The sequence below is a fragment of the Chaetodon trifascialis genome, chromosome 20, assembly GCF_039877785.1.
Source record: "Chaetodon trifascialis isolate fChaTrf1 chromosome 20, fChaTrf1.hap1, whole genome shotgun sequence".
Taxonomy (NCBI): Eukaryota; Metazoa; Chordata; class Actinopteri; order Chaetodontiformes; family Chaetodontidae; genus Chaetodon; species Chaetodon trifascialis.
The window spans coordinates 10581369-10603407 of NC_092075.1; the positions used below are offsets into that span (position 1 = coordinate 10581369).

The 22039-nt window shown below is 43.9% G+C and overlaps 2 protein-coding genes across 2 annotated transcripts in view; both read right to left on the minus strand.

Annotated features, from left to right (window-relative positions):
* Window positions 1-178: 178 nt before the first annotated feature.
* Window positions 179-17871, minus strand: cplane1 (ciliogenesis and planar polarity effector 1). Its single transcript, XM_070989593.1, has 48 exons — window positions 17331-17871; window positions 17112-17247; window positions 16907-17026; window positions 16383-16615; window positions 16163-16266; window positions 15923-16079; window positions 15707-15810; window positions 15380-15562; window positions 14904-15153; window positions 14587-14787; window positions 13484-14268; window positions 13145-13335; window positions 12865-12945; window positions 12613-12777; window positions 11994-12161; window positions 11546-11914; window positions 11238-11455; window positions 10990-11154; window positions 10660-10807; window positions 10464-10573; window positions 10218-10367; window positions 9999-10110; window positions 9357-9672; window positions 8160-9269; window positions 7735-7886; window positions 7407-7489; window positions 7253-7317; window positions 6813-7077; window positions 6358-6732; window positions 5587-6231; window positions 5306-5487; window positions 5133-5220; window positions 4963-5041; window positions 4476-4616; window positions 4246-4308; window positions 4020-4090; window positions 3664-3901; window positions 3312-3571; window positions 3092-3191; window positions 2757-2939; window positions 2567-2609; window positions 2329-2460; window positions 2059-2239; window positions 1899-1954; window positions 1656-1823; window positions 1321-1448; window positions 972-1240; window positions 179-785 (listed from the first exon to the last, which is right to left on the minus strand). Exons 1-48 carry the CDS (start codon window positions 17409-17411, stop codon window positions 630-632), a joined length of 9780 nt encoding a protein of 3259 aa, XP_070845694.1. The 5' UTR covers window positions 17412-17871; the 3' UTR covers window positions 179-629.
* LOC139349095 (glycolipid transfer protein-like) overlaps window positions 6196-22039 on the minus strand; it is a 39223-nt gene continuing 23379 nt past the window's right edge. The window contains exon 6 of the transcript XR_011603434.1: window positions 6196-6207. The gene's annotated coding sequence lies outside the window, so the exon portion shown is untranslated. The remainder of the gene's footprint in view (window positions 6208-22039) is intronic.

A 22039-nucleotide genomic window follows, 5' to 3' on the forward strand; every position in this document is an offset into this window, starting at 1 on the left:
TTACAGCACAGTTTTCAAAAGCGCGCAACTCTTCGCTTTAGAAAAACTCGTGTGGGCTGTTTATTCCAAAGAAAATCTCAGTTAATTACGATTGAAAAAAAAAACAACTAAATAACAGGATCTGTCTAATGTAGAAGTTTGTAGATCCATAGCAGTATAAAATAACTCAAGAGGGTATCAGTTGTCTTACGTTTAATACACATGGAAATGTTTCAGTCTGTACGATATATATGCTGAAAACTTAAAATATGTCAAAATTTTCTCTCAGGTCATACAAACATGAACAACAGCAATGAAAATGAAGAACACAGCTTTGAAATACTTAAATCCAGATATTTAATGCTCTGTACAAAATAAATTAGAAATGTAGACATTTTAGACACGTACACACATAAATGGCACAAACCTAATTTTTCAGGAAGACATATATGAAAATGAAATTGATTACATCATATATAATTTATTCAAGGCCTACTTTACCAATAAAATTGACATTTAACATCACTGCTGATCATATTTAATTTATGAAACACCTGAATTCTAATATAGCTTAGCAGAGTTTAAAATGATTTTGATTTATAGTATATTCATTAGGCACATAAAATCTTGGAACCCCCCCTCCCCAAAGCTCAAGCTTCTTCTGCAGCCACCATCCTCTCGATAGCGGCCCAGTCTATCTTACTGAGGATGCTGCTGCCGGTCTCAGAAAGGTGATCCAGCCAGCCCATGTCTGACACACCAGCTCTGGCACCATCATCCTGCTCATCCAACAGTCCTGCCAAAACCTGAAAGGTGTACAACACATTTATGAAACTGGACATGAAACCATACCATCTATCAACAAAAAGTTCTGCTTTCTAAAATTATTATCCAAAATTTAAGAGGACAATCATTTGAGGATGACTGAGAGATTATTTTCCATCTACAGTCTCACAAAAAGGCTAATACGTGATGAAAAGTGTGCTTCTTACTGTGTGAGACTCCTCTGGGTCCAGCAGCCTATTCAGTTCTGAAGTGGGCTCTGAAAGGTTCACCTCTTCTCTCTCTTTCATCCTCAGCTGTTCTCTCAGGATCCCCCTCCCTGCAGCAGTCCCTTCTGAGGGACTTCTGTTCAGTGCCATCTTTCTATGGTATCTGACATCATTCTGGCTGGCTGTTTGAACTTTAGTGTGGTTCTTTTTGTCAGTAAGCATGCCACGTCTGGTCACCTGAGACAGACGGTCCCTTGGCAGAGAGGTCACTAAAACAAAATAACACAACATTAAGTTTCATGAATGTACATCTGCAGGACATCAATACAGCTGAGTATTATCACAATACCTGGTCTATCTAGTCCCAGCCTCCTGCGGTAATCCTCTGAAGGCCATGCCTGCATCTCAGCAGTCCATGGGCGAAGGTGGGGTTGAGCTTGTCCTGACTTGAGAGTTCTTTTATCATTGGCAGATGCACTGTAAGCCATAAGAAAAAATACATTACCTCCATGACCAAATCTAGCCAATTCCAGATGTTTAGAATGATCAGGTTTGGGTCTGTACAGAACCTGATCATTGTGGAATAATTCATGAATGAATCATGTTTTGTTAAAATGCAAGCTCAGAGTGCAATTATTCTTTAATGAGACATGGTCCTGGTCAGATTACTGTGGCAGGAGATACCTGGGAGTGCCAGCAGGGGGTGGAGCAGAGTTGGATCGTGTAGTTGAGGGCAGTGGTGAACCTGCAGTCCGTGAGGATCTAAGGAGAGTCGGAGGATTGGTGGGAAAGTCATTTGCCAAAGAGCAGGCTTCACGGGTCCTCTGGTTGTATTGCTCCAGAAGCATGAACCTATTAAATCAAGTGGAAATAACAGTTATGCCCATGCATGTCTCTTGTGCACAAACAATGCAAACATGTACATACTTTTCTTTTTCCTCTCTGCTTCTCCAAACACCAGCTTGATTCTTGTTTGTTGGTTTCTGCAGGGGCACAGCAGGGAAACAACAATGTGGATTCAATCAAAAAAAAAAAAAAAATAACAGAAGAGAATATCAATTGTAGAAGAAAGGCAACCATATCTCACCGCTGCTCCAGAGGTAGAAAACGGCTTGCGCTCCCTCTCCCTCAGACTCTCTCTGTGTTTTTGATAAGCAGCCAGTCTGTCCCTCTGTTTCCTTCTCATCCAGATCCTCAGCTCTCTCCTTTCATCCTCTGGAAGGATGCGTTTCTGTGACATCCAGCTGCTTTGCTGCTGGTCCAGCCTGCTGAGGGGTCACATTATTTTCAGGTCAGTGATAAATATAGTTGCTCAGGGTGTCATTTGGACAGCACTGAGTTTTAGTAGTTACCATACCTGCTACGGTGTGCAGTCGGTGAATTGGACAAATCCAGGTCAGTCAGGGATAAATATCCTTCCTTCACCAATTCGTCTAAGAGTTCTGCCGTATCAGATAGCCCAGCCTGACCCAGATTCTCATCTGCCCATCTACAGATGGAAAGGCACAGCGTATTGTGGAAAAATAACAGTGAGGTAAGTCCATGCACAAGGGCTAATGACATGCTTAAAAGACTTCAGGTTTAATTTAACTTACACTGGAGAAATCCCCGATGCTTCGTCCAGCTGATCTCTCATTTCTATGGTAACAACACAAACATCAAAACAGCAACTTCAAACATTATGACTGTGTTGAAAATAACCATGTATCTGACCATACATGGAAAACAGTCATTCAAAGAGTCCACCAGCTGATTTGAGTCTGTTTGATGAAATTGCATATTTACTTGGAGGAGTGTGAAGGTAGGAAGGTCCAGCACTGTGACTGTGAGAAGATGCAGGAAAATGAAAAGATGGCATCCTTTCCGAAGCACAGGAGTTATTATGAAGCACAAATTCTTCTTCCTGATTTTTGTCATCCTCTTCAAAGGTGTTTGGTTCAGTCGAAGTGTCCAGTCGTGGCGTCCATGCTGTTAAGAGACAGAGATGTACAAAAGACTCTTAAAGAAGTTTTATGTTACAGTGTTTATACTATTAAACCTGCAGCTTGTTTTGTTTCTGGGTTTCAGGGACTTGTACTGTAATGAACAGCACTCATGTAATGAATAGATTTAGAGCATACCTTCCTGTGGGACAGACAGTCTGACAGTTTTTTTTATTGCTGTGGTAGTCTTCACATCAGGAGCCAAGACTGGTGTGAGCTTCTCGATAGTGTTCACCAGCTACACAAAGACAAAGCAGGACAAGCAAGGATATGACATATCTTTGTCAGCCTTCAAAGGCAATTTGTAAACTTGGTTGCCATTAATAATAGAAGCAGGATAAACACAAAAAAAACGCACCATTCTGGAGTTGGAAAAGTCCATCTCCAGACAGTCTGCAATGTTCTGCAGAGCAGCCAACTGAGCGTCCAGCTCTGACAGGCGGGAGGAGAACCAGACCGTAGGAGGTGTGGATGAGGTGCTGTGAGGTCCGACGCTCTGGGTCTTTATGGCTTGACAGATTCCAGAGTCAGACGGATCCGCCAAGTGTTGTGGAGGGATTCTCTCTGGGTCCATATCAGGCTCAATGTGAATGAGTGATGGCAACTCCTCAGGGATATCTAAACAGTACAACAGATATTTAGACAAAATTTTACCAATTGTACTCAGTATAAAGAAATAACTGCATTAGACCTTCAATATAAAGATAAACCTGTGTGAGTGGCGGGTTTAAGGAGATCCCCTGGAACTGTGACGATGGGTTGTGGATCAGCAGGAGCAGTACTGCAAATAACAGAAGTTGCAAGTATGTGAAGCTGAGCAGAGGTAGGTGAAGAAGGACGGATGGAAGGAACATCTGCTGCTCCTGGGCTGAGACAGGGTGGCAAATCCTGATGAAGGGTCTTGTCTTCTAGATCCAAGACACTTATGAACTGATGGCCGTTCAGATCCTGAGAGACAAAGAAGGGTGAAGTAAAATATCCATTAGTTAAAGTAACACTAGCTAAAATGTGGGTTTAATATACAAAATGTCCTTGCTGGCTCAAGCCAGTATTTCTGGCCTCTTACCAGATGCTTCTCTGGTCCCTGTGGGGTGTCCTGAACAAGGAGCTTATTCTGCAGATTTCCTGAACTTGGTGCTGGATGGAGAAAACACACACACACACACACACAAACACACACACACACACACACACACACACACACACACATGCAACATGTAACTCTTCTTTGTATCCACAACAAATAAAAAGCAGCATGTTATCCTTGTACCTGCAGTTTCAAATCAACTTACATTTGGGGCTACTAGCAGCCACAGAGGCAGACACAGCTTTATCCACAAGTGTAGGAGGACAAGCTGAAAGAAAAATAATCAACATCTAGTTTTGGAATACATGTACTCAAAACAACCCCTGCATTTTCATGAAATCCAGGCAGGGCAGAGAAATCAGTTAAATAGAAGCAAGCAACAAACCTATGACAATTTAAAGGCTGTATAAATCAAAACTGAAACTTTTAACTCACCTGGGTCTGTGTTGGTGAAAGCATCATGGCACTCTGGGGGTCTTTTACACATGGAAGCAAATGCATGCAGCTCAGCTGATGTGGACATGGCGTTGTCCAATAATTTCTGACCAGTCAGCAAAGAGTCAAAGGACCCTGGCACTTAAAGTTAATTAGAAAAAGAAAAACAGATCAATAGAATTGAAAACACAAAAGTATAATATTCCAAGATGTCGGGTCAAGAATGACATTAGAAACACGTGGAAAACTAAGGGCCAGTGGATGAACTGCTGTGAAAAAGTACATGCTTGTGCGGGTTCCTTTCATTCATCGAACAATTTCACTGCTCCCTTCTTGTCATTCTCTGCTCAACTATTTCTGTATGACCAAGTGCAACACTATGAATGTGTTCAAGGAGAGACTGCATCAGTGTCTCCTCATTCAAATGATCTGCACTAGCTTATTGATGAAACAGGCAGGTATAATGAGGTATGCATTTCACACTAACCAAATGGAATTGCAGCATCCTGTCCAGGAGTGATCACTTCTGCGGCTGCGGGCTCCTCACTGACACGCTCATTTGTTGGCTACAGATGTATTGGAACAAACAAATGATAAAGGAATTACACTTAAAGACTGGCAGTAGCACGAGGCACTTCTTATTAGAATGAACCTTACTTCTTGTGTAAGGATGATAGACTCATTCAGTCTGAACGTGACCTCTGTTTTTCTTGACCTCCCTGCCTTCTCCTCTCTCCTCTTCTGCCTGTAGCAAGACACAGTGAGTAAAATAATCATTAAAAAAAGAAGAAGAAAGAAAATCAATAACATGAAAGCTAATATGTGATTGCCTCTTGCTGGAGTCAGAGCTGCGTGAAGTGGCCGCTCCTCTGGTGTTTTCATTAGGTGGGTCTGCTCTGAGCAACCGTGGTCGAGCCTCTTCAGCACTCTGCCTGCCGATCACTGAACTTGTCAACTCCTCCACAGAGATTAGACGGGTCATTTGGGCTGAAGGAGCTGTCAGAGGCAACATCTGTGGCGGAGACAGATATCTGTACTTAAACTACAATACAAAGACAAAGCAAATATAAAAATTTAGCAGCTAATTTAAAAGTCTTGAAGTATTGCTTACCATTTTAGGTCCAGATTCTATGCGAAGAAGCTTGATCACAGTTGCGTCTCCCATCGGAGCTGCAATGACAGAAGCGGGTCTGGAGTAAGATGGTATGGGCAGTTTGGGGAGCGTGATGTTGCTTTGGGGAACAGGCTGAAAGTGCAGCAGACGAAGGCCTTTCATTGGTGCAGGTGTGTGAGCTGGAGGAAGTCGTGAGAACTCCTGCCCCCTGGTTCTCTCTGATGTCTGGATCTTGGGTTGAGTTGGATCATGTGGAAAATTTAAACTGAGTTGTCTTTTTAGAACCGAGGACTCGTTTCTTTTCTCCTCTTCTGTCCTCTTTGAGGCAGACTGGTCGACGTTTTCAAACTTGTGCTGATGGGATTCTGTCATTGCACGGTGTGTGGTGTGCAGCATCTGGGCTGGAGGATAGTGTGAGGCTATCTGGTGGGGCAACGGAGGACGGTGGAGCTGAAGTAACTTCAGGCCCAAAACCTGGGAGGCAGGATCATTTTGTGTACCATCATTACAAGGCGGTAACACAGGAGCAGTGTGACTGGTGTCAGTAGTGGCCAGGAGCCCCTGTGAATGTGGGATTAACCTCGTGCTCTCCCTGAACTGGATTTCTGGTGACACTGCCTGGACAGAGAGTGGCTGCATTTCCTGAAGAAAAAAAAACTGTATTCAGTTTTGAACTGAAAAAAAAACTGTATTCAGTTTTTTTTTATTTAAGTATTGTTTGCATCGATGGAAAATGTGTCACAGCTCAACAGAACACTTGACCAATACCTGATAATTTGCTCCTGCGCCATTAGCAGTGGAGGGTAGATTCCTGGTGGTGTGACGCTGGCCGCCTGTTAGAGAGATTTTCCCTGAGCTCTGTCTGGCAGGCTGGTCTGCAAACACACATGCAGGGACCTGACTGAACTCAGGGTTGCTGGATCCTAAACTTGGTGCGCATGCTGGTGTCTGAGGTGCCACAGAAGTGCTGGTTTGAACAGGTAAGGCATTTGGTGGAGGGATAAAATTGGTAGCATGAGATAATGGCACATAAGGGTGTGAGGAGTTCGTGTTAGACTGGGCCAAGGAGGCGCTCTGGTGGGCAAGTTGCAGATTAGAAAATGAGGCTCCCAAAACTTCCATCAGGCTCATGTAGTTGATATTCTGTTAGGAAAGACAAAATCATAGTCAATCTGAAGAGTCAACTGAGTCCTCATCTTTCCTTTAGGTCAGACTGTTCTTACCTGGACCAGTCTGAATAAGTCTTCCCCCAGACGTTGTCTCATTGGGGGAGTCTGAGCAGACTGTGGCTGACTGGGGGCTGTGGAATCTACAGTGGGTGCGCCAGCTGTGGAGCTTTGTGGCCGAAGGCTGGGAGGATCCACAGGTGAGCTGGGGAGCAGCACTCCAGTTGAACCAGAAAGCTCTGCACGGACCTCAGGCCGGGCAGTAGGAAGAGCTTGGGGTTCTGGGTGTGGGGGGGCTTGTAGGCTTGTAGCCCGGTTGTGGCTTAAACAAAAAAGATTTTGTATGTTGAGGTTACACCACCAAAATCTTGATGTAGAAATAACTCAGCAGGGATTATGTTTAATTCTACTTTTACTGTTCTATTGTGTAATGATGGAGAATTAATAACTATATTTTACATAACACAGTAAAACTACTTCTTCCATTAAAAACTCACGGAGAGGTGGAACTGGGCATGTCTTCAGCATCTTCTGACAAGTCCAGGTCTGCCAGCTTTAAACTCTACAGAGGACAAAAATGATATTGTTTGTGTGCTTCGACAACGCTGATGATACATACAAAGAAAAGAAATCCTGAGTAGTGACATTCACCGTTTCAGGCGTGCAGACGTTTCCCAAGATGTTTTCATCGGACACAGAGGACACTTCGAAGCCGTCACTCTCACTATTTTTGCCTGCAGGTATCAAACACATCAATTAATATTCTCTTTTAGTAAGTTCAGAATGCAGCTGCCAGGCTATTAACTGGTAACCAGTGGTCCCACAGTGTCCCTGTTCTTGCTCTACTTTATTTCTTTATTCATGTTAAGGATGTCGGTGTGCTTTAAAAAAAATGCTACATAAAGAAAGCTTTAGTTACTGACTTACTTACAACATTACAGCAACTTCAATGATCCAGTATTCTAATTAAGTATCATACCTTCTTTTTCAGGTGTCACGTCTAAGTCATCAAGAGAAGGCTGCTGTGAACTGGACTGTCTCTGCAGAGCATCAAAGGTGAGTTGATCCTCGTCATGAGGGAGAGGTGTCCTGTGAAATATCAGTTCCTCTGGTTTGTCTGTATGAGAACCACTGCAGGGAAACAAATAACCTAGTTACATGCATGTGTTTTTATTTTTGCTGCCCACAGCTGCTGTGGACTGTCACTGACTGGCATACAGTGCTTCTTTTGAAAGATTTGCATCTGTGTCATTCAGTATGAATGCAAGGCATCCTGTCAGCTACAGCATTTGTGGAACTTATTTCCAGCTAATCGAATTGGATTCATAAGGACTTGATGAATGTGTTCTAGTTTCCATTTAGTCTAATAATAAACGACTGTGAATAAAAACATGGGGCACTCACATGGACAGATCTTCCTGCTGCAGATTGTGATCGAGGCCAGCGTTGGGTGTGTTGGCTGATCCCGGGTAGCCTGTATCAACACTGCTCTCTCTCTCGAGCTTCATATCCACCCCAGGCTGCAGCACAGGGGCGACAGTCCACTGTGTTCTTGGAACTTGGATGTGAGTCCTGTAGCAGTCAGATTCAAGTAGAGCAGCGTACCTGGCCTGCAGCATGCTGAGGGAAGTGAGGACGGCGGGCGCAGAGGCTTTGACACGAATTACTACTCCTTCATCGGCTGCTCCTCCAACGCCTTCACTTCTCTCTTTCTTCTTTTTGCCATGATGTCCTAGTAGCACCCTCCTATCAGCCCAGCGTACCATCCACTCCAGCAGCCTGCCCAGCTCTGGAAACTGAGCCTCTAGTTTAGGATCCAGGCCCTGCTGCAGTTCAATTGCAGCTTCCACAGAAGTTGAGGAGCCAAATATTAAGCTGTCTAACGGCTGCCCTGCAGGAACGGCACTGCGAATAGGGCTGGCCTCAGAACCAAAGTGGCCTCCCTTCATTCTTTGGCCTAAAGGCACACTTTGCTGCTGTCGGAGGCCAAACAAACCTTTTTGCCTGCCAGCTCTCATTCCAGGAAGAGAGGTGACAGAAAGGCTTGTTCTGCATGCAGGGGCTTCACTCCAAACAGAGGAAGTCTGCAGCTCGGGTGTCGCACATCGTTTCACAGGCTTGTAGCAGCAGCCAGCTCTGAACACTGGAGGATCATTGCCCGAGTGTTTTCTCTCTGGATGGTGTGCATGTCTTTGGCGGCGATGAATAGTTGTGAGCACATCAAAAGTGAGAGAATGCAGCTCTCTGTCCCTCAGCTGGGGGGAGAAGCCCTTCAGCAAAGGGAGTTCACCACCCGAGTCCCCTCCATCGGTGCTATCCTTCTCTAACACGTAGCTGAGGAAGAGCTCCAGGAAATTTAGATATTCTTCATCTTCCAGCTCAAACTCCCAGGTGCCAACCACTGGTAGTGAGGGCTGCTCCATCTCCTTGGCATCACCTGAGTGACTCTCCTCCTGAATGACTCTTTCAATCTTAACAGCAGTCTTCTTTGCACGTAGTTTTCCCTTTTTGTCCCTACAAAGAAGAACAAAGCGCAGGATAAACCACAACATACACAAATGATAGCCCAGTGTAATAGTGCTATTATCCCATGCTGGCTACCTGGCCGTGGCTCTGCTGTGCATTTCAGGAGAAATAGCCTCAGATGTATTATCCGCTGTGTCTCCATCGCTGCACACTGGGGGGAACCCACAGTCAGTTAACGTGCTGGTGCTCAGACTTGTACCCAGTGAGAGCTGCCTTAACATGGCCATCCCATGCTTGCTTCCCCTGTCCTCCTCTTCCTCATCTTTCTCCCACAGATGGAGCTCAGGGGGGCCCAGGTGCCTCTGCAAACGCCTAAGATGTTTTATTCTCTGCCTGCGTTTGTCTTGAATCACAATCATCATGGGCTCATTCACGTCTTCTTTTTCCCCCTCTGGAGAACAGACAGAGTGACATTTATAACTACATCATATACGTTGGGCAAGTCAGGGATAGTTACTAGACCATATCATCCTAAATTCTAGTTTACATATTAATTTAAAACGAATGCACAAAGTTTTTAGGATTTTAAACTGAAATTAGCATTCAGTGAGCATGTGGGGGGCCGTCACACTTGTCCTTTCAGAAACATGAACACTCCAAAAGTTTTGATCACATTCTCTATAGACTCAAACACTTATCAAAAAACAAACAATCGTTAACAGTAGGAAAGTTAAATGAAAGTAATAGAAATGGATCAAGGTGTTCAGGTGTCTGTACCGAGGACGCTGCATTGCCTCAGTCTCTGCAGCAGCGAGTTGTACTTTTCTCTCAGAGGGACTCTGACAGACTCTTCTTCCTCTGGGAAGGCTCGCACCAGCATGTCTACCACCTAATAAGAAGAAGAACAGGCGAGGATGAGAAATTTACTCACCCGGGGTCACTGCTACTTTGATCAATCCTGTCTATGTAAGACAAGGCAAGAAAAAGTCATATCACCAGAGAGAGAGGAGGAAGCTCAGACACGAGGCTGAGCAGTACGTCCTGGAGGATCTCCTCAGCATTGAGGAAGCAAGAGAAAGGCAGGAAACGACAGGCCCAGCGGAGAGCATCAACGCAGGCAGAGCTCACCTCTGCACCTGCAGGGATCTGATGGACACAAATACACACTGGTATTTATAGGGCATCAGCTACTGAGATTATGTATACATAAATATGTCAAACGATCAAACACAAATGGAGCACCTGTTCATCTCTGCCATGCTGTCGGGCAGCCTGATACTTCCTGCAGGAAATGGAGAGCTGGTCCCTGACATGAAGCATCCAGCATAGAGCGCACAGCTCCCTGAAACAGACTTGTAGGAAAAATTTAGTTAATAGGTTAATCTGAGAGCAGATAATTAATTATGATGCCCGCAATTCACGATGAGCGGCAGCTTACTAATGGTTTGAATGGTGTCAGGGTCCAGGTGACCGACTTTATTAGGCCCTCGTCTGAAGAATCCACTATGAGTGATGAACCTCATCAGGCCCTCTGGGAAAGCCTTTTCTTCCACAGCAGCTGATGGATAGGAGTATTTCTTCTTGATCTGAAAACAGCATCAGATGTTTGCACTACTTAGGATGGCCAGGCAGTTATACCAAAGCCTACTCACGGGTATGTCTGAATTTGCAATGCAAATAAAAATGTCAGCTATGTCAGCCACACTTGGGGTCTTTTAATCCTCTTATTAAGTCAGATATAAAAAAACCTTCAACCCTGGAAAAGTACCTTGTGTAGTAGGTGTCTGGCACGGCGCAGATGGCTGATGTACCACTGCGCAGCGGGATGACAACAACGAGCAGATCTGAGAAGTAATAGTAATCTCTGGAGAACTCCTGACACTTTGTGACGTGATGCAACTTCAGCAAACTGTCCTACTGTCCCCATTGGATCCTAAACATGAGGCACACACATTTGGTTATACAATGTATATGTAAACATACAGTAAGTGTAGGTTGATCTTCTGTGTTTTATACCTGTGTGTTGGGGGAAGGCTGAGGGCAATAAAGAGGCGGGGAAGGCAGATATAGTCCATTTGGCACCAAAGCAGACAGGCAAGAACACAGGTCTTTGGCTGTGTCTAGCAAGGACGACAAGGGTGAGGACAAAACATTCACTCCAGCCATGACTGAGGCCTTCAGAATCTCCTGTATGGAAACCTGTAGCAACTCCCAGTCTTCTCCTTCCAAAGGGTCTAGTAAAAGGAATTGAGACAAAGCATCAGTTAAAATCAGATGGTTCTTTGTGCATTGTGGTCATCTTAGAGTTGTTGGGTGTCACTGACCTGTAAAGCTCTTGTCACCGTCTTTCTCTCTGCAGTCTTGGGAGTCAGATTTGTTGGTAAGAAGACATTCCAACTCAGCCTGAAAAATGCTTTCTGGTTCTAAAACTGTTGGGAGGTGAAGCTCTCGCCTCCTGAGCTGAGTGAAGTCAAAGTGGTCAGAGCAGTAATTCGTATAGGCCAGGCTCAGGGAGGCCGCTGTTTTCCAGTCCCCAAGATGGTAAGCCAACCACACAGTTTCAGGAAGCAGACCCCCTAGCAGGAGCAGGTCCTGGGCGTAGTCTACTGTCCATACTTCTGACAGCTGCTGTCGTCGCACCGCTCTAGAGACCTCCTCCTGGCACAGTGGAATTAAGCGCCCAACACCAGGGGCTGAGAAAGCACATGTTACCAAATAGCAATAGAAATGCAGAAAAGAGCTTAACTGACAAGTAACTACAGAAAAACACACCATGAGCTAGATGGAGTGGAGGAAGGACAGCCACATGGTGAGGGGGCGGGATGTAGAGGGGTTGGTTGGTGAAGTACGAGGCCATAAATCTCCCCAGGGCCTGAACCACGGCACAAGCTGCGTCACTGTGAAGATCCACCGGCAGCCACGGGCAAGGAAGAGAGTCTGCTGCAGGGCATGAAGGCAGCGCTGAAACTAATATCTCATTGTCAGAGTGAGGTACACTTGTTTTGTATAATCACTGAAAAATAAAGGCATTCCCAGTTTGCTTGGCTGTCTGTATAATTTTGCCAAACTGCTTGCCCTGATTGTCTGGTTAACATTGTTTTGTATTAATTGCTTGCATTGTACATTTCCTACTTTGCATGTCTTCAACCTTACTCCTTTCAGCTTTTTATCCTCTGTTTTCATTATTATACAAATGGATATTCTGGCCAACATCTGGTCAAGGCACAACAGCTGAAAATTAGTCCTTAGGCTAACATCGTTGCATTTACAGTGATGTTAATTAATGTGCATTGGCCCTGTTATGAATAAATAAACAGCTGTGCCGAACAGAGTAGTAAACGTTCCACAGCAACCCCTCGAAAAGAATGTGGCATTATTGACCATGGCTGACCTGTTATGCAGGTTTTACTGTCCTTCTGGTGTCCAGTCCTGTGCAGGATCAGGTGGGCCATGTGGTCCCCCAACTCCTGGGCTTCTCTCAGATGGTACTGGGATAACAAACTGTACAGGAGTGCCAGACAAAGCTGGGTCTCCTTGAAGACACTCCGATCAGAGCCTAACAGAAAGACATGTGATTACCATTTCAGACTGAATGTGCCCACGTGGTGTACGTCAGTGGAAACATCACAGCAATGCTTCTTACTTTTGTTACTCTCCTCACAAATTTGTGACCGCCATGTATCAGCACTTTTTGGGTACGAGCCACACAGGAAAAGATGTTCACCTGGGGGGGGGGGGGGGGTGTCAAATTCCAAACAGGAATAATTATTCAGACATATTCATATGTAGGTCTTGAGCTTTTTTTCTATGTGAAACACAGTTGAATTCTTTTGGATTTGGTTTGTTCTGATTGAAACTACCCAATTTATTTCATGTTCCTGCAGCTAGTAGATAGTTAGATATGTAACCCTTTTGCTACAGACCTGGGTAACTCAGCAGTGCAGGACCCTCCTCTAGCTTTTGTCCTGTAGCCTGCAGAGCTGCTTGAATCTGGGACATGATGTCAAACAACTGTTGCTGTTCCTCCTCCCATCCATCACAGCCTTTGAAGTTTATCAGTTCCTCCATATACTGCTGGGTGACCTCGTAGACCCACTGCCACACTCCCAACAATCTGGCCAAAAAAAGAAAAATCACCAATCCTTGTTTGACTTTGAGTCTTAAATTCCAGCCAAAGCATGACACGCAATGATTGGCATCCACAACAACAAATATTTCACCATTTGCAATGACACGTAAAAAGCCAGACAGATGGTCCTTACCTGCTGGATGGTCGCTGTGGAACAGGTCGTGCCTGATGTACAAAAGTGGATATCTCTTCCTTATCATCCTGCAACAATGGCACATGGTATACATCTGAAGGCCAGAGCTGCGGTGGCTCGGATCCCTTCTCTGCAGAGGACCACACAGTTTTTTGCTGCAGGCTGTAGGTGTGGTCAAGAGAATGAGAGACTTGCTGCAAGACAAGCAGGACCGTGAATAGACTGTCAGATGATAACTGACAGTGACCAGTCCGGTGGGACTCAGGGTGAGGGGTCAACAGGAGGCGTATGAGCCGTTTACTGAGCTCCACCACCAGGGCCAGGCAGCGTGGCCCATCTGAGTGAGTGCCATCCCAGGGAAGAAAAGAGAGAAGGTCTCTGAGAAGATGTAGGAGGCGAGTAGAAACGGAGGTATTCTTTTTCCCTGTGGGGACCACAGAGCTGGGGATCAAGTGCAGCAAAGCAGCAAATCGCACCACACAGTGGAGGGTATGCTTCAGCAGGCAACTTCTGTTTTCCACAGTATTTCCTAAAGACATGCCAAAAGCCCAGGCTGTTAACAGCTTACTCTGGATTTTCCCAAGCTCCCGATGAAGAAGAGGAGTCTTCCTCTCTGTTTCAGCAAAGTCCTTTTCATAATCTGGGCTAGTGACAAGTCCACTGTCAGTCTGTGTGTCCAGGGCGTGGAGTGTGTCAAACATTGAGGCAAACTCCAGACGACCGCCATCCTCAACGTGAGAACCAGCAGGAGCTCCATCTAAATCAGAGTCTTCCTCAAAGAAAGTCTAGAAAAGCACACAAACAAACAGCAGGTTAAAGGCAGCTGATGTAAGTGAATCAAGAAATTGATAAAGCAGCCCTGGCGCATTGTTACTCAAGGTAATTACATGAACAGTAGTTACTGGATAACTTTCATTGTCAGCAGTAATGTGATATCAAAAAGGGAGGGCTGTGTTTTCATGTTATGAGACAAACTTTGACATCGAGAATTTCTAAAGACTGAGAATATGCCAACCCTGACACAAAAATATGGTAATTCTATCTATATTTACCAAATTCAGAATTTAAAGCTACACCTTTCGATCGTACACTATTTAACCAACCTGCACTTTTTCAAGAAGCTCCTTGGTACCACCCAATGTCCCCTGGTGCTGCAGGAAAAGTGGCAAAGTGGATCCGTCTGTGGCTGCTGAAAGGACAGAGTCTGTGGTTCTGGGCACATGTGTGACAATGGGGTTGAACACCTCAAGGCTGCTGTCAAAATTCAGGCAAGATACTGACTCAAGCCATTCCCTCACTTGAATCTGAAAATGAAGAATGTGAGAAAACAGTATTGTCAAGAATAGTACTGCAGAGAGTTTAAACAAAATCTGAAGAGTTTAATCCATTTTCCCACTTCTAGAAGTCCCCAGTTTATCACCTGGGATTTATCGAGTATCCGGCTGGCTTTCTCAAGGTCTCTGTTTGTGTCCTTTAAAAGTGATTTCAGCAACAGGGCAGGAGAAGGCCGATCTAACACCCTCATAACTGTGGCCATGTAGCCATCAGACACGATGAGATATAACAGCCGTGGGTGCCAGGTCACAGAATACCGCTGCCTCAGGACATCCCGCACAGACAAGCTAGAGCTGGACAGAGAGGGCTCCGCTTTGCCTGCAGACATTGGTGGCCTGCAGACGGCAAGCATAGCATAGAGCATTCGGAAATAGTAACAGGCATTTGGGGTGTTTTCTGACATTCTGGAGGCCAAACGATTAACCAAGAAAGTAATCAGCACATTAGTTCATTAGAAAAATAATCCTTTGTTGCAGCCCTATATACAATAACACATCATGTTTCACAATGCATTTACACTTCAACAGACAATAAATGACGATGATGAGCAAAATGTCATACCGGTATGTGACAAGAGGATGCAGGGGGAGGAAGTGTGCAGGCCCAAAGTCAACACTGCAACCACAGCTTGTTAGTGTGAGAAGCCTCCCAAGGCGAGAAATCATAAGAAGGGAGCCTCTCTTCAAAACACAGGCCAGGAAAAGACCACCCGGTGACCAGTTCACACTGCCCACCCAGTAGGACCTTCAAGAGAAGATACAGAAGTTTCTATACGTGAGTCCATTTCTAAATAAATGCACACTTTTTATTTAGACTCTCATTGGCTGACAACTACTACACAACACCAACCACAACAAATGTTCGCATTTTAATTAATGCACACTGTACCTTATATATTTAGAGGGGATCTGCATTTTCTTGCTTCCACATCCTCCAAGGCTACTTGATAATGAGACAAAATTCTGTGTGCTTACAAAGAGGACCTGTGTAGCCTGCATTCAACAAAAGGAAATACATATCTTGAGTCACACATCTACAGGTTGAGAGACCTAGCGAAAAACTAACAAAGATGTGACATAATACACAGAAAGGCCAGACGCTCACCTTAGGCTGCCTCTGGTTCAGGACGACGGCTAACAGTCGGCCATCTGGGGAGAAGGCTGGCAACAAGGCTCCTCTGGACTTCACGGGCTGGCATGGTGGAGTGAGACGAGACATAGGGTATGTCTTGGTGGCCCACTGTATGCTGTATCCCACAGAACTACAAAGACAAATTTGTACTTTTAACTACTGTTATAATCAGTGAGGTTCCAGTCTGTTACATATGTAGACCTGTTCACTCACCCCACTCTCACATGACCCTCTTCCCATTGAATTTTCAGGCAAGTGATGATTAGCTTCTTCCCAGATGTGAAAACAAAGGCGGATAAGCAAGCATCACCAACAACCTGAGAGAGTTTGGGGCAAGGTGAAGTAAGATTGAAGGCCTACAGAAGTGCAGGTCTGTAATTTGATTGAAACATGGCCCAGTACATCAAATATGTATTCTATTCAGTATAGAGACCTCTGTCTTGATGAAGATGGTGTGTTGGGATGCTTCTTTGTCTTGTGAAGACGGCAGAATGGAGTCTTCAAGGGGTAATATATGTGCCCAGTGTCCCTTGACTGTGCCATCTCGTACTCCTGTCAAGTCCCTGACATCCATACACTCCCACAGGAACACTTGCCCAGTTATGGCTACCAGGACCACACGCATCCCATCCCCTGAAACTTGAAGTGACAGCCGTGTGGTATTGCCTGTGAAAACACACACACACAAATACATGAGTTGATGGTTTAACGTGTCATTTACATGTAATAACTGGAATAAGAATACACAGCTCAAGCTAAAAACAGAGAAAGAGTAAAAATCATCTTAACACCGAGTGAGAGTCTGCTCATGTGTAGATACAGGTAGTGCAAACTGATCAAATGCTAAATCAGCTGGCCTGAACTCTTTCAGATCATTATTGCAGAGTTGATGTCAGCTCTGCTGGTGAGAATAATCCTAGTGTCAGACTTAAAGTGTTGCATATGTACTGTGCGTACCTTGAACAGTAGTAATCATATGAACTACTTCTGGTACTGCTGCAGCAGTCTTCAACAAGTCTTTATCCCTGTTCCACAGAAACAGCTCTCCTGAGACCAAAAGCCCACAAAGCCACATACCTGAAAAGCATCAAGAGACAAATTATGTATTCTCAGAACTGACAGGTGACAAGTATTTTGCTTTCACTTTACAAATTAAACTCACCATTGTGAGATGAAGACATTGTCACCACACTGTTGAGCAAAGGATGGAGTTTGGGAGTCCTCTTTTTGGTGCGACCAGACACCATGTTGATCTCACTGATCCGTTTGTCATCTAACAGGAACACAGACTCCTTCTCCTGAAGTGTGACACGACGCAGGTTCACAGTCATGTTTCTATGACAAGGATAGCAAAGCTTTCTGAACACTTTATTGTCCTCACCTTCCCCAGCCAACAGAACCGCGGCCATGGTTTTTTCCGTTTGATGCTGGATGACAAAACTACCTCCAACTTTAGCTCCATGTTTAAAAGACAGCATCGGTGCTTCCTCTTGATTATGCACTCAGGAAGATTTCATCGAGATCGCAGGATCCCACTCGACAAGCAAGACGATATAAATGTAACGTTATAGGTTAGCTGGCAGGCAAGTTTGTTTGCTGCTGTGTAAACAATCTTATTAGCTACATAGCTAATCTATGTTTATGTTTAGAGAAATAAGTAGCATGTACTGGCAACGTTAACGTGCAATGTTATTAGCTAATGCTAGCTATTGTCCGAACGAAAAAAAAAAAACACTACGAAGAATAACCATAATGTTACCGTTAACTAGCGTTAGCTGCCGAGCTAATTTTACTTACTGCATGGGGCATTTGTCTGGAAAAAAGGCCTGACCTGAGCACTTCAGCTACAATGTTTTTGGTCAAATGCTACGCTCTGCTCACATTATTTGGTTTCTAAAAAAACGACGGTATTACATGTTAGACCGTAGCTAATCTGAAACATTTCGAAACTCCCTCTGCTTCAGTAGCCAGAATTGTTTCCCATGATCCTCTTGGAGGAAGCTTCAGCGCGTTGCCGTAGGAACGTAGATGTTGGGATGTAGCCGACGCCTTTTTGTGTTTAACTGCACGATACTGTGACACAAACCCTCACTCAAACCCTCACAAAACGACCTTAACCGTCGTAAAATGGCCGTTTTCATTTCATTTGTGGAGTTTATTTAGAGTTGTTAACGTTGCATCTTTATTGGAGATAACAGAATTCTTGTTACCGAGCTAATTATATTATGCTCGTAACCTAATTATTGAAAGTTAATGTCGACTCTTCACAGCCACTTGATTTGGCGAACGTTAGTGCTTTGTTGCCTGGTTTCCCAGCGTTTCCTTATACCGCCATGGTCCCCCTAAATTTCTTTATACGTTTGAGGGACTTAATAATTTCCCACAGCATCTATGTTGAAGAGGTATGTGGTTTTTGGTTTGTTTGCTTTTTGGTTTTGATTTTTTTTATTTAAGCTAATGGTAGGCAGGACCCAAAGGGGGACAAATTAGCCCACAGAGAGTTTCGGTATGGGGTATAGAAACATAATAAATAAAGGATATAAGGTTAACCTACATTTTAAGTACCGAATTTGCATATATATCAATGGACAATGTGTAACGCACTTCACATTTATGCTACAGTATATAGCGGCACTAGCGTACTTTAGCCAGCAGATGGCACCAAAACCCACTGCTAGGCATGTGTACCCAGCATAGCAAAGTGTTGTGAGTTCACATGAAAGCCAGTCCTGACTAGAGGAGAGGAGATCCCTGTTGCAGATAAATGGTGGCGGAAGAGGCTTTTTGTACTTAGTCTCTGAGCTATTGCAGATATCTCTCTACAAGGTCAATTTTCTCTGAGGAACATACACATCTATTAACTATGTGAATGTTTGTGTGCAGTAAGTGGTCGTCTTCACTATTAACATGCTTTCAGTTGTGTGAACTCTTAAGCAATAGGGTCCCTTATTGGCTTGTTACAGAGAGTTATTAGGTTTGCCCCCCGGCCCCTGCTGGTATTTAATTACCCTTGCACTCTCTCCTTTTCATCATGATGGAGATGACGGCAGCCATTGCCAATAGGTGAAAGAGGAGACTTCACCAGGCCTTAATTGGTTCATTTGCCTCTGCCTGCCAGGCGCAGATGGAGCTCTTTATTACTGTCACTGCCAGGTTCATTCTGGACTGATGAGAACTGTCTTAAGAGGGAGAGCTTGACATCATATCAGGACAGGATGACATGGCCAAAACAGAATGATAATCAGGATGGGAGGAGATCAAGAAACAAACAATTGCAACCCTATACAGACTTTGTGCATTCATAATATAAGCTCATCCATCCCAGTTTGTTATGTTGTTTCAATAGAGCAAGACTACCATAATGTTATTGTCATGCTTACGAGCTTATTGTTCGGAAAAATCTAGCTGGCCCTGGGGATTCAATTGCATTCCTTGGACCAATCCTCAATAAGTTTTTTTGTACCCCAGTAGCTGTGTGTTTGTATTTACGTGTATGTCTTTGCACATGTTTTGAAATGTTTGCAATTGTGCACATATACATGTTCCTCTTGCAAAGCCTATTGTTGAGATATTTTAGTCCCTCTGCATCTGTTTATTTAAATGAATAACATGTCATTGTAAAAAGGTCTTTACGCATCCAAATGTGGCATGAATGAGGAACATATGGCTAGAACACGCAATGCAAAAGCTTATGAACCAGCGTCCAAAGTGTTTGCGTTTGTTAAGTAAGTAAACGTAAAAGTCCTCTGAAGACTGGCTTTCATTTCATATCTGAAATTAAAGTTGTTTTGATTTAAATTTGCACCTTTCACTGACATAGAGCAAAAAGGAATGAAATTATATGAAAAGTAATGGAAACAAACAGTATTCCCACACAAATCTCAATTTCTTAATCAGCGATCATAAGCAGCATAAGCACAAGCAGGTCAAGACTGAAGGATGTCCCTAAATCATCCAACACTAGGAGTAATGTAGTTCTACTCTGTAACTACTCCTCAATTACCATTTGTTTGAATGGGGCCTGCTCTCTCAACATGGCATGCCTGCACAGAAGGCGGTGGTTTGGTAGGGATTTGCAGCATGATCCTCTTGCAAGCTGAACAATTACTACGTGTAGATTTTAGAGATTTTATTGCGTGTTTGACCGCAGAGGATTGGTACGATGTTTGCATAACACTCCTCGAGCACATGCTAATAGTGGACTCCTTTTACCTCCTTTTAAACTGTCTAGTCATTATAACAGTCAGCAATTAACTAGAGGACTATAACACCTCTACATCTTCACTGTTCAATATAGGAACATTAGTTGGCATGGTAACCTCATTTGCCATCTGCGGGCCTCTTTCATACTGAAAAATAACACCCAGGAAGCTGTAAAGAAACAATTCAATATTCTTTCTCACAGCAACAGTGGGTCAGAGTATATCTGCTGGTTTCCATCTGCTGGTTTGTTGGGGAGATGTATTAGTGTTTGGAGGGCTGGGTGCAGCATTGTGTGTTAGATATTGACAAATGGGTGATCAAAGAATAATTCAACATCTAAGGATGAAAAATGCTGAAATTGCTAAAAATGTGTGCTGCTGTGTTTCTATTTAGTTCGGTATTAAGGATGTCAGGTCACAGATAATACATTTGAGGGTGACTTTAGTCACCTATAAGCACAAAGACATTTTTGGAAATACTCTTGTTTGCTTTCATATTGAGAGTTAGATGAGAAGATCAATACCACTCTCGTGAAGGACACTAAATATAACGCTACAGCCACCAGGAGGCAAGCTTACCTTAGTGTAAAGACTGGAGAGAGCTTTACCTAATGGCCTTTTGTTAAGACAGTTGAGAAATTATCACAAACCAGATTTTATTGTCCTTATTAAACACTTTGCTTTCTTGTCGAGCATTAGATGAGAAGAGTGGTAGCACCCTTGTGTCTGTCCACTAACTATGAGGCTGCCGTCAGCAGCCGGTTTCCCCCTCATTTCCAATTTATGCTAAGCAGTAAGCTAACCAGCTTTAAGTGTGTCTATATGTTCCTGCAGAGGTGAGTGCACAGAGGTGAGTGCAGCCGTGCTGGCTTATCAGACTGAGATATGGTGGAACTGGGGCCTTCGTCACAGTCCACATTTTGACTTGTCATAGGAGAAGCACACGTGTTGCTAATAACATTAATGCTGCTATGAAAATGGCAGACAGACAAATTGCATCAGGCTCTTATCCCGGGATATATCTAAGCTGAAAGACAGGATTCGTAGTAAAATTAGTTCTCTGTTCGCTGTCAGGCCACATTAGTCATGAAATGATCATTTGCATAGAAAAGGTTTATGTTTTGCCTGTGATGCTGTGGGCCCATGAGAGAAACCTGTTCTTGCCACAGGTGGTTGATTTGGGCTTAAGTAAAGGGGGGGGGGGGGGGGGGGGGGGCAGTTTTACCCATGATTCCTTTAGTATTTATGAGGCGACAGTTTGTGGTGCTGGATTGTGTTGTATTTTGAAGTGTACCTATTATTGTGTGTCCCAAGAGTGGTGCAGTGTAATTAAGTGCACTTACTCAAGTACTGTATTTAAGTACAAATTTGAGGTACTTCTACTTGAGCTTTTTCCATTTTGAGCTACTTCATAGCCTACGTCACTACACTTCTATTATTAGGTTACTATTATACTTTTTACTCTACCTTCACCCTTGAACAACAACATTAAAATAATACCTACATCAAAAATAACAGAATAATGTTCATGATAATGTAACACATTATCTATAAGCAGTACTTTTACTTGAAATATGAATTTTTAATGGAGAACATTTACTTTTAAATTAGTATTTTCTTGTTTTTACAATGTGGTATTACTGCTTTTAACCAAAAGATCTGAATACTTCCCCCATGACGGCTTCAAATCCAGCTCACATCTTCTACCCCTCCAACCCAAAGTGATGCATCTTCCTGCCCCTGCACACTTGAGCCAATTTAGTTAATTTAAGCACCGCTGATTGGCTGAGAGCTGGAAACGCATGTCGTGCACAGAGCGGATGTGTAGCTTTCTTAATCGATAAGTCGTGCAGGAGGCAAGATGGGCCAAAAACGTGCATTTGTGAGA

Excerpts from the sequence above, each read along its gene's own strand:
- cplane1 (XM_070989593.1), bottom strand. The coding sequence starts at position 17,411 with ATGGAGCTAAAGTTGGAGGTAGTTTTGTCATCCAGCATCAAACGGAAA. Across the intron at positions 10,368-10,463 it reads AGCATGGCAGAGATGAACAG|ATCCCTGCAGGTGCAGAGGT; the intron begins GTGCTCCATTTG and ends TGTGTCCATCAG. Across the intron at positions 2,461-2,566 it reads GCATCGGGGATTTCTCCAGT|ATGGGCAGATGAGAATCTGG; the intron begins GTAAGTTAAATT and ends TTCCATCTGTAG.